The following is a 16,064-nucleotide window of genomic DNA, read 5'->3' on the forward strand; positions in this document are numbered from 1 at the left end:
TTTGGGTTAATATCAGTGCAGAAGCGTTTTCTTCTTGGAATTCTGATGGGCTTCACGGTTTGCCAAGAGCTGTCCCCCAGTCTGTGTTCACCAGAGGTGGTAAACTTGGAAGAACCAAAGCAAAAGGATGGTGTAATTTGTTTAGCTTCTGGAGTTCAAGGCACCCAAATGGGAGAGCACTCATAACTTGATAACCTCCAGAGTTGTAGAAAATAAGGAAGAAAGGTTCCAACAAAGGATCATACATATATCTAATATAAAAGATTAATCAAACCTCTAATATGTGAAATGGAGATGATTTACATGCAACTTGGCAAATTATAAAATCGAAGTCAGATCCATTGTGCTATATAAAATCTCAGACATAGAATCGTAGAGTTGGAAGAAGAAGAAGAAGAAGAAGAGTTGGTTCTTATATGCCGCTTTTTCCTACCCAAAGGAGGCTCAAAGCGGCTTACAGTCTTTCCTCTCCCCACAACAGACACCCTGTGAGGTGGGTGAGGCTGAGAGAGCCCTGATATCACTGCTCAGTCAGAACAGCTTTGTGTGTGTGTGATAAAAAGAATGATGGATTCAGATAGGTAGCTGTGTTCTTTGAAAATATTTCGATATTTAGAGTTATTATTCTGGTATATGGCTGCTTTTCTCACAGTTCCACTCAACAAAGGCAGCAGAAGTGACAGTGAGGGGCAAGTGTCCTTCAGCAGATAATCTAATCTACCAGGGCAACTTGCAGCCAGAATAATTAGCAGCTGCTAATTGTGGACCTGATTTGGCTGAAAAGTAGGTTAAAAATCTTGAACAAGTAAATTTATATATATATATATACATATATATATATACACATACTATATTGTAGCATTCTTCTCTGTAATGTATTACTTATCAGAGCCATTTTATCTTTCTTTCTTGTAGAGACCACGGCAAAATGGGTAGAAAAGATGCTTCTGCTGCAAGAACTCCTGTTGATCAGTACAGAAAACAGATAGGTAAATATGTACTTTGAATATGTCACTCTGTCCTAGTATCTCCCCACCCCCTTCTTAGTTACTGTAATTGTGATTCCAATAGAAATATAGGACTATCCACTGCCTTTTGCCAGTGTTGACAGTGTTATGAATTCTGCCTCTCCTTTTTGGTAAGCCACTCTAGTGTACTAGGCTAAAATGTGATTTGAAGGTTCTGCTTCACAATGCGGTTTGTTTACTTACAACTAGGGCAGTTAAATTAAACCTTGGTAAGAGTGGCATACTGCATACTGCTGAACACCAAGAAGAAAAACATAGTGACTACCGATGAGTTTCACAGCCTTTAAGGGTGACATGGACAAAACAGAAATCACTGAAGATTTTATATTCCTTTGCTTCATCATCAACCAAAAGGGAGACTGCAACCAAGTGACTAGAAGGAGATTGAGTCTGGGAAGGGCAGCCATGAAGGAACTAGAAGAGATCCCTGTGGAGAAGGAAGAGTTGCTGGCAACTGGGATCAGGATAATTCATGCCATAGAATTCTCTGTTACTATGCAGGGATATGAAAGTTAGACAATGAAGAAAGGTTGTTTCCTTTGAAATATGGTGTTGGGGGAGAGATTTAACAATGCAGTGGAGAGCCAGTGTGGCGTAGTGCTGGATCAGAACAATAGTCTATCTAGTCCAGCATCCTGTCTCACATAGTGGCCAACCAGTTCCAGCTTGGTGTAGTGATTAAGAGAGGTGGCTTCTGATCTGGCAAGCCAGGTTTGATTCCCTGATCCTCCACATGCAGCCAACTGGGTGATCTCGGATTCCTCATAACCCAGAGAGTGCTGTTCTGACCGAGCAGTCCTGACAGAGCATTCAACCACACCTACCTCACAGGGTGTCTGTTGTGGAGAGAAGAAAGGAAGGCAATTGTAAGCTTTTTTGAGATGCCTTCGGGCCATGGAAAATGGGGCATAAAACCCAACTCTTCTTCTTCCTCCTCTTGACCATCAAAAACCCCAAACAAATAAATTGGTTTTAGATCAGATCAAGCCCATACTCTGCCTAAAAGCTTACGTGACTAAACTGAGAGCATTGTTCTTTGGTCTCAATGTAAGAAGACAGTAGGAAAGGCAATCATGCTAAGAAAAGTTGAAAGAAGCAGGAAAGGAGAAAGACCCAACATTCATGGAAGGCATGATCCTTAACAAGGCTATTAAGGAAAAGACAATTTAGAGGTCGTTAATTCATAGGGTCCCCATAGGTCAGAAGTGACTTGATGGCACCAGAGTAGCTTAAAATTAGGTATGAGCTTACATGCAGGATTTAGACTTGTAATGAATCAAGCCTTGATAGCTTCATCAAGCTGACATTATCTTGTGGCATTGCAGTGGTTCTGCCAATTGAACCAGGAAATCCATAGGTGGTATTCTTTATGGGCTGTACTGCTAGAGACCATATGCAGATTGGTGATGGATACAGATCTGAATACTACATAAAAATTCCTTGGGCATAATCTTTCTCATATAAGTGTGAGAAGGAGATGGCTAGGCATAGGATTTGGTTGTGTTCTTTGGTTTCATACCAAGAAGCACTCAAAGACTCCTTCTTCCTCATCTATTTTCTGAAATGGTACAGCCCTTTCCATGCTGAACCACATAAGATTCCTGGACTTCTTCACTGTAGATCCAAATTATTGTCACCATTTGCATAATCTGCATTTCAGTGATAATTGACATTTGGTCCAGAACCAAACAGATTGTGGACTGTTTCTTTACAGGCTGAATCTAGTGAATCCTCAAGCAAGTGCTTTGCCTCCATCTGTTGTGGAGACCAGCGTTAAGCACTAGATGTTCTTCTTCTGCCTAGGTTTGCACTTGCTTAAGGTAATACAAATAAAAGGAGATAAGAATGAATGTTCTTATGATCTATCCAAAAGAGAAAAGATTTCTTGGTCAGGATGAATTTCACTCATACTTTTGTTTTCCATTTCCCATGTATAGGCAATAGCGTCTCTCTTTAATTTACTAGCATGAGAATCAAAGTAATAGAGTCAACACAGAAATTTCTTTTATTCAGGGAGCTCTCGTAATAAGATTCATGCTTTAGAACTATATTTGGCACACATTCCATTGCCCTTTCTTCCTCAGTTAGCAGAGGATAATGGATAGGAACGCTTTTTGCTTGACCAGTCACTGTGCCCTAATTTATTGCAGTAACTGCTCTAATACCTGTTCAGTTACAGTTGTAAGATAAGGGATGAGTTAAAACTCATTACGGTTGGGTGGAACCTGGCTCTTTTCTGTTGCTATATATCATGGTGTCGGATAGCTATGGAAAATTTGCAAATAGATCCCTGTACTTTCTAAACCATTTCTGTGCATTTCCCCCCAAATTTTTCTTTTTCTCACTAGCTTGTACTACCATTACTGAAAGTTATACTCTGATTGGCAAATTATCTGGTTCCTAGGCAAAGGCTGTCAAGAGAAGCAGTCAGACAGACAAATTTTCACTGTCCCTTTTCAAGGGACTCAAAGCAATTTATATTTTGTGGTGGCAAAAATAAGCCAGAAGTGTTAAACACATTTGGTTGGATCTGAGTCGGTTTCTGTCAGCAGTAGAAGTGGGTGGTGCAGTTCTGCCAGATTCCCACCTTTCCATTGCAGGCTCCCCGTTTGTTGCTCATGCTTTCCTGAAAGTCCCCCTTTTTCTCCCAGGAACAGCAGCTTAAGAGAGTTCAGTGGGAAGGAGTAAGAAAGTTCTGTTGTGGTTATGAAGATGCATGCATTCTGTAAGCAGAAACCATATTTTAGAGTCAACTCAATGGCAGTTTAGCTTCTGCATTGATGGGGGCTTCTCCGAATCTTCAGCCTTTTGTGGGGGGCTGAATAATAGAAAACATGGAAGGGCTGTCTGCAAAGGCTGGCTTGCTCGCTCACTCGTTCATTCATTATATTTATATATACCGCCCACCACAGAGACTCAGGGCGGTTTACATAAAATGTATAAACAATGCAAGAAATGCTTCAAAGGGCAGGAGTGAAATTGACAAATCTTCTCCCCCCCCCCTTCATGGCAAGGAGAAACTGATAAATTTGAATCCTACTCAGTTTCACCACAGGGCACATGGGCACACACACAAACACACCCCTGAGTTCATGACAGATGTTCACATTCATCTCTCTCTCTCCCCCCCCTCTCTCTCCCTCTCTCTTCTGAGCACATGCAAAAACCTTCACATCAAGCCATCCATTTATTTAATTATTTTGGTTGGTAGAAATTAAATTGGGTTCACATTAATAAAAAGAGACATGGCTGCTGCTGCCATCAAGTCAAAGCTGACTTATGGCAACCCTATAAGGTTTTCAAGACAAGAGGCAATCAGAGGAGGTTTGCCATCGCCTGCCTCTATGTCATGACCCTGGTATTCCTTGATCTCCCACCCAAATACTAGTCAGGGCTGACTCTGCTTCTGAGAATCAATTTCCATACAGCCAGAGTTTGTCTTGAATCCCTGGTTTGAAGCCAAAGACGCTTTCTCTGAATTCTTCATTGCAGCTGTTCCAGTTAAAAGGGTGTGTTGTTTCCTGGGGACTCGGTTTGTGAACCTCTCCCAAATTACAACAGATCTCCAGAAGACTGAGATCAGTCCTCCTAGAGAAAATGGCTGGGTTTTCTGGCATTATATCCTGCAAAGGTCCCTGTCTTCCCCAAGCAGTGCCCCCAAATCTCTAGGAATTTTCCAACCCAGAGCTGGCAAGCTTACTGGGGACCCAGATTGCTATCCAATTTATTATCCTCTTTGTAAAGACCCTGCCCTTTCTGTGCCGGCTCAAAAATAACTTTAGCCAACGATGTTCCAGAAATCGGGCTGTCAGTCCAATAGCAAGCAATAAACGTTTTACGATCTATTTACTGTCAAGAATAAAAACTTGTACCTGTTCCCACTGTTTATCAATGAAGACTTTAAGAAGTCACCTTAAAATGGAATGTGTGTCTTTCTGGGGATTTTCCTCTTCCATTTCAAATTTAAAATGGCAAGACAAGAAAGAGAAAAGAGGGTTGCAGGGATGATTAATGAATAGGGTACGAAGGAACTCGAACACGTCCACCAAACACAGTGATATGCCTTTGCCTCTTTTTCTCAGTTATGATGAGGGAAGTGGATGCTGCACGGGGTTGTTCTCCCCCGATGGCGGGTAGGTGACCAGACATTCCAGTGGGTAGGAGCTCCGTCATTCCACTAGAAGCAGTGATCCCGTCCAGAAAGAGTATACAATGAGGGCTGTATGTATTGAACTCTAAATGAAAATGGGGGCAAGATCCAGGAATCTGCAGGCCCAGGATCGGCATGTGGAAGAATTGCCATAGGCTTATTTGGAGAAATATAGATGCACTGGAGAGCCAATATGGCAATAAAATATCCAAAATGGACTTATATAGAGTCTTCTGTCTTGAGCAATTCCTTATTAATTCTTTATAATTTCACACAAGTCCCAACGCATTTCGTCTTACAGCTTTTTCAAGGGACAATGGTTTTTAGATTTAAGGACCAACTTCAACTTTAGAAAGGAATCTCTTGACAGAGTATAAGGTCATACTAACAATAGCTAAACTTAGCTTGTGGCGCTCGAGACGTGATAGTTGGGCCTTGCTCATTTCCCTTGTCTTGGTTGCATATGCAAGCAGCATGCTGAGGCATTATGAGAGTCAAGAATAATATGGAAAGAGGGTTCTTAATATCCTACCTGGAACCCTTTTGTACTTCTGTGTCCACAACCAGACATGAAAGAGCAAAAGGGCATGTTATCTGCAATCCTGAGCATTTCCTCTGCCTTTGAATAGAGTCAAAATTCAGCCTCAGTGAAACTCTGTAGAGTGGAAGGACTAGGTTTTAGAGGTATTTCAGCCACGTGTGTTATTCCAATTTTTTTTTTTACAGAGGATAGATGCTATATCCATCAGAGGGAACTGTACAATTCAAAGGAATGAAAGAATACAATCATGAATTAAACAGATTGTTTCCTTTTGTTGAAGTGAATAGGAAATTCATGCTGAGTGACTGTGGTAGCTATTAACCTTTGTCATGCATCCCTTGAGCTCTCAGCACAAAACAGTAAAACTATCAAAGTGACACAGGTTAAAGAAGCAGAAATGTGCCTGTTTCCAACACAGCACTTCTTAACAGTACAGTAGTTTTTTAACCTGTCAAATAAATACCTGATTGTCACTCGGTTCTGTCTTAGAATCATATAACACTTATGAATCACTTTTGAGTTAAAGTCTTGCTGTTGTCCCTTGCTAATTTGCTACTTTCCCCCTTGGCTAAAGCTGCCCTGGTCATAAATATTCCATCTGCTGTGGAAGAAGGGCTAGTTGTGGAATGGTGGAAATCAGTACAGGTGCTGAGAGGAAGCAGAGCATCCATTTGGCTGGGGTATGTAGAGTGTCATGGGTGAGGGACAGGAGGGACTTCTTTGGCAGAAGGCTCAAGAGTTGTAGAAGGAAGGCAGACGAATAACGGGTGGTGAGGGGTATTAAAGAGGCAAGAATATGTAAATATCATAGAAAGTTTACAGACAACTGGGACTGTGGGCTGTTGTTTGGAATTGGTAATGAGAACAATGGCTTCCCACTTAGATGATTCAGCGATGGGCTAAATTTATAAGGGCTCACCCTGTGATGCTATGGTACCTGAATCTGTCATTAGACAACAACTATATTCTCACCTATGTAGTACTGAAAATGTTCAGTTGGAATGTTCAAATGCCTTTGATAAGAAACTAGATTTCATGCAGTCACCTCCAGGTTAGACTTCGGCGACTCACTCTACTTGGGGCTTCCCTTGAGACCGATCCGGAGACTCTGACTGGTCCAAAATGCAGTAGACAGTACCTTACCAGGTCCCAGTGGAGGGTCCACATGACACTGGTGCTTGTCCAAATGCACTGGCTCCAGATTAGAAATCAGATCACATTTGAGGTTTAAGTGCTGGCCTTCAAAGCCATAACCTTCTGAGACTGGCGTTTCTATATGACTGCCTTTGCTATCATGCCCTCCAAAGAGTACTACAGTTGTTGAACCAAAACTTACTTCTGATCACCAATTACCTCACCTCTCCATAGAAAATAGGGCTCAGGAAGATGATTGATCATAACTGGACTGGTGTGGTATCCTTGGAGTTAGCTGAATATATGCTGGCGTCATATATTTTGCAAACCAATTTTTTTGTGGGCTTTGTATATGTAACCATGGGCTGAGTTTAATCCCTATACATTTGTCTGTAAATATTTAATACTAAGTTTTAATAAATGAGTAATTGATTTTGAAGTCCGGTAATGTGAGCCACTTTGAAAGGGATACATCTGCAGTTGTTTTCCACAGTAGTAGTAAATGTAATTTATGAAGCTTTTTATAACATGCCATCAGGGGGATAGTCCTTATAATAAATTATGATATTGAACCAATAATTACATTTAATACTGCCCAATAAGAGTGTAGTGCCTTGTATCCCAATGCAATTTGATTTCTTGGTTAAATTATAGAAAATGAGCAGTTGATACAGCCTGAATTTCAGTTGGGTCAATCATTTCCTTTATCCACCCCCCCAAAAAAAATCTGATTTAAAGTGGTAGATTTGGGGATTTTCAAAACTATTGAATAAGAAAAGTGAGCATTAAAAAGAGCAAGTATATCAGAAGTACTTTTCACCAGTTGGAAATACATAGGAGAGCATGCCCTTTAGAGGAATTTAATTGGTCAATATTCCATGGTCTGAACAGCTAGATGGGAGCCCACCTCTCATTCTACAGTATCTTCTTAGTTTGTCTCTATTCTGCTTTACTTGTGCCACTGATTTCTTTTCCAGATGGATTCCATTAGATTCCCTTTTTTATTGCCATCAAGTTGCAGCCAACTTATATGATTTTCAAGGCAAGAAATATTCAAAAGTAGCTTGCCTGCCTCTGTGTAACAACCCTAGACTTCCCTGGTGGTCTTCCAGCCAAGCACTACTAACCGGTGCCAAAGGAATGTGAGTTTTTTAAAAAGATCCTGTTTAGAACAGGAAGGCCATTATCACAGTGATGAGCTGGCTAAAGTGAGGCAAATTCAAGACAAAGGTGGTTGAGAGAAGAAACAGGAAGTCTGAGCTGAGAGTATTGCAGCAAAAGATGAATGTGACTTGTGGATGGCTGCATTTAAAAAAGAGATGGTGTGTTGACAATACCTAGATGAAAGCTACATGGTTTAGTAACTTAGTGAACATGTGGATAGAAAGTGGGCCAATCTGATTCCAACTAATGTTGGAAGCTACCTTAGAAGCACATGAAGCTACCTTAGATTGAGTCAGTCCATTGTTCTGCCAAGGTCAGTACTGATTGGCAGTCACTCTCCGGGGTTTCCTCAGGAAGGGATCTCTCACATCTTTTGACCCTTTTAACTGAAGGTAGTAGGGGCTGAACTGGAAATGTTCGGCATTCATAGCAGATGTTCTGCTGCTGAGCCCCAGCCCTAGACTTTGACTGTTCCTGACTAGACCAGGACTGAGGTTTTCAGAATGGAAGACTTGGGGAGGAATGTCATCTGACGATGGAATTGAGTATGGTTTCCATATTGCATCTTTTCCTGGAGCGCTTCACTGGGGGGAAGGGGAGAGCCAAAACACTAAAATGTTTTTTTTTCATCCTAATTTCTACTTTTATGTTTTACTATTTAAAAATATAGCTTTGATTAAAAGTGATTTGGAAGGTTAAGAACCATAAATGTTTTTTTTATGATCGGTGTTTCACATTAGGCACAGATACCTGTAGAGAGCCAGCTTGAGGTAGTGGTTAGGAGTGTGGACCCCTTAATCTGGCGAGCCGGGTTTGATTCCCTGCTCCCCCACATGCAACCAGCTGGGTGACCTTGGGCTTGCCACGGCACTGATAAAGCTGTTCTGACCGAGAAGCAATGTCAGGGCTGTTTCAGCCTCACTCACCTCACAGGGTGTCTGTTGTGGGGAGAGGAAAGGGAAGGTGACTGTAAGCTGCTTTGAGACTCCTTCGGGTAGAGAAAAGCGGCATATAAGATCCAACTCTTCTTCCTCTCCTTTAGAAATCCATAGTCCACATGAATATTGTGTTGGTGTGCTAACTCAATTTTACATCAGCCTGTCTTCTTTCTTGAATCCTGCAATCCTGAGCACCTTGGAATCCAGCTCACTTTAGCTGGGAATATTTCCCAATACATTATTGAATTTCACCTGAGGTCCATGAGCCAAAGCTCCAGTTGCTCATAAATATGTACAGCTTTGACTCTTTAATGTAAGCTGTTATTGGTGTCATTCATTTTTAGTTAAGACCTGTCAGGTGGCATTTATGTTGAAGGGAAGTAGTTTAGAATTACAAGTGCCCTAAAGGCTTTGGAGTGCTAAAATTATGATTGATTTGGGAAGATTATTCTTCGCCAGTAAATTTAGCACGAGATAATAGTGACGCATACAAGAAATGCACTCTTTCCTGTCAGTTCTATTAAAGTATTCCGTTGCTTTACGAATCATTCATCGTCTTCCATGAGTGGGATCCCGCCCTGTTTTACAGTGTGAATATTTACTTCTGGTAACCAATGAGGTATTTTATTACATGAAGTGCCGGTCTGAGGAAATACTCTTTGTTGACATTGGGATGACTCCTGTAACCATTTATGTTGTAGCTAGGACCATTTTCCTTGTAGCAAAAAGAACTGAATATGGCTAAAAGAAAGGTGGCAATGATCGCGAGGCTCTTCTTTCCCATCAACTCATTCCATGAAACTTATTTCCATATTACTGTCATTCTCCCATTCATAGAATCTTGGAAGAAAATTTGGTTGTCTTCATACACTTTGCCCGGAGTATTTCTTTAATAGTTCTCTGGTTCGAAGACTCTGGCTGGAATCTTTCAGAAGTCTTTAAGTGCTCCCAGCTTTTAGTATAGCCACAGATTTGTGGTCTGCTGCTTTTATGTTTCATTCATCATATCTGATGGCCACTTGAACGACAACTTTGTAGAGATTGGTACGTTTCAAACATGGTCCTAGTATATTACTGTTGATATAGTATACTACTGTAAATGAGAAAATGTTTGAGAAAGCTCTCAAGATGCGTAAATAAAGTGGTTTTTTAAAGCAGTATGAAAACCATACAAGTGACACAATCCATTGGCACTCCAATATCACAAAAAAGCTATGTCTTTTCTTATGTACTTAGACCGTGTTTGTTGGCCTTCAAAGGCCGTATGATAGCCTCTGTGTGAGAAAGGATACTGGACTAGATGAACAGCAGGACTCTGCTCTTCTTAGCAGTGTTCACAGTGACAAAGGATGCTGAGATTACTCAAGCCAGTTTTTAAAAATTTGTGTCTGCTTCAAATGCCCTCAGTGTACATGACTTGCAGATAAATGTGCTAGTTTGATAGCTTTTTGGAGCGTTATGACACCACCAGCCAACTTCCCTTCCTTATTGGCAAGATTTTTCTTTCCTTGTCTGACTGAGTTTTATTTATTTCTTTACATTTATAACCCACCCTCTCCACCAAAGTGGATTCATGGCAGTGAACAACAAATTGAATGAATCTGTACTGTAATACAGTTCATTGCATTTAAAACATGTTAAACATGTTTTTTTTTTAATTTCCTGAAGAATCAGGGAATGTTGTCAAGGATGAGTGGGTAGTTAGAGACTCCCATTCAGGCCAAGGATAGGACCGTTTATGCACTGGGAACTTCACTGCCCCAGCTCCCATGCAGGAGTACAAATTGGGGATGGATGAGGTGCACTGGGCCAAATACTCTTCTGTGTGGGTCCAGGAAGAGGTGGGGCAACATGCCACGACTAAAACTCCAGCCTACAGCCTGATATGAAACCTCCAGTGCATAAACGGTCTAGGAGATCAATCTTCTAGAGAGAAAATTTCCTACCCAGTCAGGCAGGGTGTTATCTCTAAATAGTGCAGGGAACCCTGGCCTGGGGTAGTTAGAAACTGCCTTTAGAGACTCTAAGTGATACTTAAAAACTCAAGACGAGTACTGGTGTTTCAAGAGAAGAGCTTCGGATATCAGCCTTCTGGAAACCAAATCAAGTGGGCAGGAGTGTTTGGAAAACACTAGAACAAAAGCCTCCAACAATGATTTAAAGTAAATCTTAGTATCTTGAGAAACTCTCATTCACTTGAAACGTGTACTGGTTTTCATGTACTTGTTTTACTTCAGAAATGTCAATCTCTGATTTCAACTGACCTTTCCCCTCTAAATTGAATAAACAAATTAACAACATTTGGAATATAAAAGTTTCATCCTTCAGGTTCCTGGGCTGAGCAAACTCCCAAAATATTATACTGTCTCTGTTCAGCTGATGCTATCCAGCCAGGTTCCTTGGAGCAGCCTGTCTTCATTTCTGTGAAGCATTAACCCTTCACAGTCCGCCATGTGTTGTACAGCACTCTTTAGCTTTTAAAGGTGCAGTCCATCACAAGTGTCTACACAGTAGCCCTATAGTTAGGATGCACCATGCAGAAGCTGACAAAAGATGCAACATCTTTGTGGTCCACTATTGCACATCCATGGTTTTGGTGACCTCCCCAGAGGGTTTGCTGATACACAAGAACCAGCCTTTAGGGTTCAATGTGATTTTTTGGGTTCCTTTCATCTGTGTGCAATGCTTGCTTGATGGATTTCAAATTGTAGCTTAACTTATATAAGCTGCAGGGAGAATGGAAATAATTGAAGGTATAGATATTGGTGTACTCAAGGAAGTCTTTTATTCAGACTGAAGAAACCCTTGCTGATAGCATAAAAAGAAACTTATTCACTTTAATGCATCCTTCTTGTTGGCTTAAAACTGAAATACAGTTGAAAATTAATTTACCTCTCATGAATGACTGGCTGGATTATCTTTGTAGCATAAAATGTAATGATATGTCAACCCTGAGCTCAGAACACGTTGTGTCTACTGTAAAAAAAAGTTGTCCCTGAGCACTTAATGTTGTGTTAAATGATGATGTGTCCTTTGCAAATGTATTATTAGTGTCAAGCTGTTCCATCTCTCAAGATTGAAAAATGGCCAGTGATGTGAGCTGCCATTAAACCTGAATAAAAAGGAGAGGGACGGTGGGGGGTTTTCATGCTCCCTTTGAACACTTACACTCTGACTATATTCAGCATGTATCAAAATGTTTCTGTTAGCTGAAGACTCCAAAAACATCTTTAATCACAGCAATCCAAGTTGTATTAAAGCACATTTCTCTTCCCCTATTATGGGGAAAACATTCTCTCGGTACCCGAGGATGTTAAGAGTACAATGCTGTGAAAGACCATTGCAAATGCTTCTTACGCTTTAGTCATTCTATTTGCAATTAGCATGAATAAAGATGGAGCCTGAGCCTTTGAATCAAAGTGGGATTTTGCATGTTGCAAAATTCGGTCGGTACTCAGAACAGTTGCTCCTTACAAAGACTTCCACATTGTTTTGCCTTAGTACCCACCGTTCTACATTAATCAAAGGGTTATGAGTTTTCCGTCATGACCTCCTTGCGGGGCATTGGGAAGCGGTGGGTGTGCGAACTGCCAAACCAATTTTGAGATGCTCCTACTTCTCAGACAACTCTTCCAGTGCCATCTCAGCCTCACCTCCCTCACAGGGTGTCTGTTGTGGGGAGAGGAAAGGGAAGGCGACTGTAAGCCACTTTGAGACTCCTTCGGGTAGGGAAAAGCGGCATATAAGAACCAACTCTTCTTCTTCTTCTTCATCCTAAGGAGAGTTTATTCATAAAACATGCATCATACTAACAATAAAACATTGGTATGGTGAAGAGAGCTTTCACTTTCAGAAGCTTGCACCCCCTTAAATCTTGTTGTTCTCTAGAAGGCCACAGGACTCAAATCTAGCTCTTCTTTGACAGTCCATCACAGCTACCCTCTGAAAGGATGGTTTAAACGTGTGCATCTTATTGGTTTGTAGTTTGATCACTTTCTAGGCTGGCATGGCATCAGGCTGGGGGTTGTTTGCTTGCTGGTTACATGCTTTAGCACGCCTCTGCTTGAGCTGGGTTGCCTGTTGTCATGCCAGTACAGTTGAGCACAGAGGATGCTCGGGCAAGAGTTGCAGGAACGACACCCTCTGTGAAGGCCCTACAGCTTTCCTATTCCCCTTCCATGTAGCTTAACTTTATCTCTTCAATAACACATGTCAAATGACTATACTTGGGGATTAGAAAAGAGGAGAAGCTTCTTTGAACCTGATAGGCTGGCAGCAGGCGATAATATTAAATTGCACCGAGCACTTTAGCTATAATTTTAAATATTTCTCCCTGTCATTTTAAAATACATGTCAAGGGTTAAGGATGCCTGATTCAAAATGAAGCATACTGTGGACTCTGTTATGTAGGGCTGAGATGTTCTACAATTAGGGATGTCTTTTATGTCAAGGTACTTTCAGCTCAGGTCTTGTTCTCCTTCCTGAGACTTTCCATTGAGGGTCTTCTGGGCCCATTATGAGTCTTAATAGGAACGTGAATGAGTGGGAATATAGTTGTCTGCCATGGGACAAAAGATTTACAGCAGTGTCTGCTAACAAGGATATTTGGCTCATACTGGTTTGGATGCTGCCTGGCCTTTTTATTCCAGCATCATTTATTACTGTAGTGGTGAAGGTAGGCTGGAAAATGTAAGGGAAAAAATATATAATGTTTTTGTTTTAGTTATTATTGTGGTACCAGCATAAAAATAATCAGGGCAGCAGTTTCTTGGCAGTTATAAATTGTAGAGAAAGTGCTGAAAGGGATTTTAAATCTGTAATGTTGATTTCTTTTACTATCTGTCAGTTTTTGGCATGCAGTAAATAACTCATTTTCAAATAATTTGCCTATGTAATTAAATTTAGATTGCACATTTCTCATTTCAAATATTTTGACTCCTTCTCGTTTGCCATTCAATTGTGGTGTAATTGGTGTGGTCTATATAAATGGGCAATAAATTTATAGACTTTTGTTATAAAGATCAGGCAGTGAATAGAACTTGGTAATCATCCCAGGAGGAATTATGATTGAATATGTTTAGAGAGTTAAAGAACTGAATTTACTTTTGTTTTTGAATTAAAGACAATTAAAGATTTGCAGGCACCCATAAAAGACAATGAATTGAGGAACAAGTATAGAAGCAAGTCCATTTGCAGGTGAAAAGAAATGCCTTTGAATCAGAACCAGCTGTATTTTCCATGGAAGAATGTGCTTGCTTGATAGCATAATGCGCTCCTAAGCAGCTTATGCTTTACAGTATTCAGAAAACATCAGTGCATTAATTTTTAAAGTCGCAAATGCAGGCGAAGAGCAGCCCTGCCTCATGACGATAATGAGGACGGATATCGGAAAGTCTTTTGGGGGGCCAGGGAGGGGGTGAGACAGGAGCTTCTGAAATGTGAACATTCATAAAACAATAACTAGACACTTGCATGATAATGAACTTGGACAGCAGTGAGAACAAAGGGCAAAGATGAAGACCCTGTTAATGGCTGCAACTCAGAAACTGAAAAGTACTCGGAGACTCTTGGGTCCTTAATGGCATTAACTAAACTTCTACTAAGATGCTAGCATATTTCCAGTAGGGTCTTGAGTTCTCTTGTTCTCCGGACTGTGGAGAGCACTTCCTATGGAGGAAATGGCAGCTTTGGAGGAGTCTGTGGCATCACACATTCTCTCTAAACCAGGGGTAGTCAAACTGGGGCCCTCCAGATGTCCATGGACCACAATTCCCAGAAGCCCCTGCCAGCGAATGCTGGCAGGGGCTTCTGGGAATTGTAGTCCATGGACATCTGGAGGGCCCCAGTTTGACTACCCCTGCTCTAAACTCTCTCCCATCCCCAAAATCCACCCTTCCCATATACCACTACCAATTTTGCAGGACTTTCCTGCAATGAAGGTGTTAATCTTAATCCTTGATTTCCCACCAGAGCAAATCTAGAGAATTCGGTAAAATTGAGGAATTAATTTTAAGGATCTAAGGAACCCTTAGATTTCAGGGTTCTCCTAAGACTTGGGGGATCCTGAGACTTCTCCCAATCTTGGGGAAAAAGTAAAATCACCCAGGCAACAGATGGGAAGATTAAGGTGAAGATTTTCCTGAAACCCCAGAATTTATTGGACACCATGTGGTACATATAGGGACACGAACATCAGTTTGAGACATTCCTGGATATTTGGGGTAGAGCCTGGGAAGGAGGCTCTGGGAAGGTAAAAAGAGCCTCTTGTGGCGCAGAGTGGTAAGGCAGCCATCTGAAAGCTTTGCCCATGAGGCTGGGAGTTCAATCCCAGCAGCCGGCTCAAGGTTGACTCAGCCTTCCATCCTTCATAGGTCGGTAAAATGAGTACCCAGCTTGCTGGGGGTTAAACGGTAATGACTGAGGAATCACTGGCAAACCACCCCGTATTGAGTCTGCCATGAAAACGCTAGAGGGCGTCACCCCAAGGGTCAGACATGACTCGGTGCTTGCACAGGGGATACCTTTACCTTTACTGGGAAGGAAGGCTATGGGGAGTAAAGAGATCTCAGCCGGATATAATACCAGAGATTCCATCCTGCAAAACTGCCATTTCTCATGGGAAAGAAGAAGAGTTTTTTGTTTTATACCTCACTTTTCTCTACCTAAGGAGTCTCAAAATCTTCCTTTCCTCTCCCCACAACAGGCATCTCATGAGATATGGGGGATAAGAGAGTTCTGAGAAAAGTGTGACTAGCCCAAGGTCACCCAGCAGGCTTCATGTGAAGGAGTGAGGAATCCAATTCAATTCTTCAGATCCACCACTTTTAACCGGTACACCACACTGACTTTCAGTGATCTCTATAGTCTGGTAATCCGTTGTAATGTGATCACCAGATCCCATCTGGAGGTTGGCAAACCTAGTTTAAGTAAGACTTAAATGATGATGAGGGAAAGAAAAGTTGCTTTAAGTACCATTGCTTCCCATATACAAATATGCACACGAGAGAACCCAGGAGAAAGCTGCTGGGAAGGTGAGTTTTTGGGGATTTTTTTGCCTTTCCTAAACTGCTGAACTACTGAGATTGCTTTTTGAGAGGACAGTTTGAGGG

The 16,064-nt window shown here is 41.4% G+C and overlaps 1 protein-coding gene across 6 annotated transcripts in view; it reads left to right on the forward strand.

The window, feature by feature from the left end:
- Nucleotides 1-16,064, forward strand: part of TRIQK (triple QxxK/R motif containing) — a 46,822-nt gene that overhangs the window by 13,552 nt on the left and 17,206 nt on the right. For all 6 annotated transcript variants that reach the window (XM_077351922.1, XM_077351920.1, XM_077351921.1 and 3 more), the window contains exon 2: nt 916-989. In XM_077351922.1, coding sequence (XP_077208037.1) covers nt 929-989 — 61 coding nt within the window. In that variant the 5' untranslated portion in view covers nt 916-928. The remainder of the gene's footprint in view (nt 1-915; nt 990-16,064) is intronic.

Source organism: Paroedura picta, chromosome 9 (assembly GCF_049243985.1).
Source record: "Paroedura picta isolate Pp20150507F chromosome 9, Ppicta_v3.0, whole genome shotgun sequence".
Lineage (NCBI taxonomy): Eukaryota > Metazoa > Chordata > Lepidosauria > Squamata > Gekkonidae > Paroedura > Paroedura picta.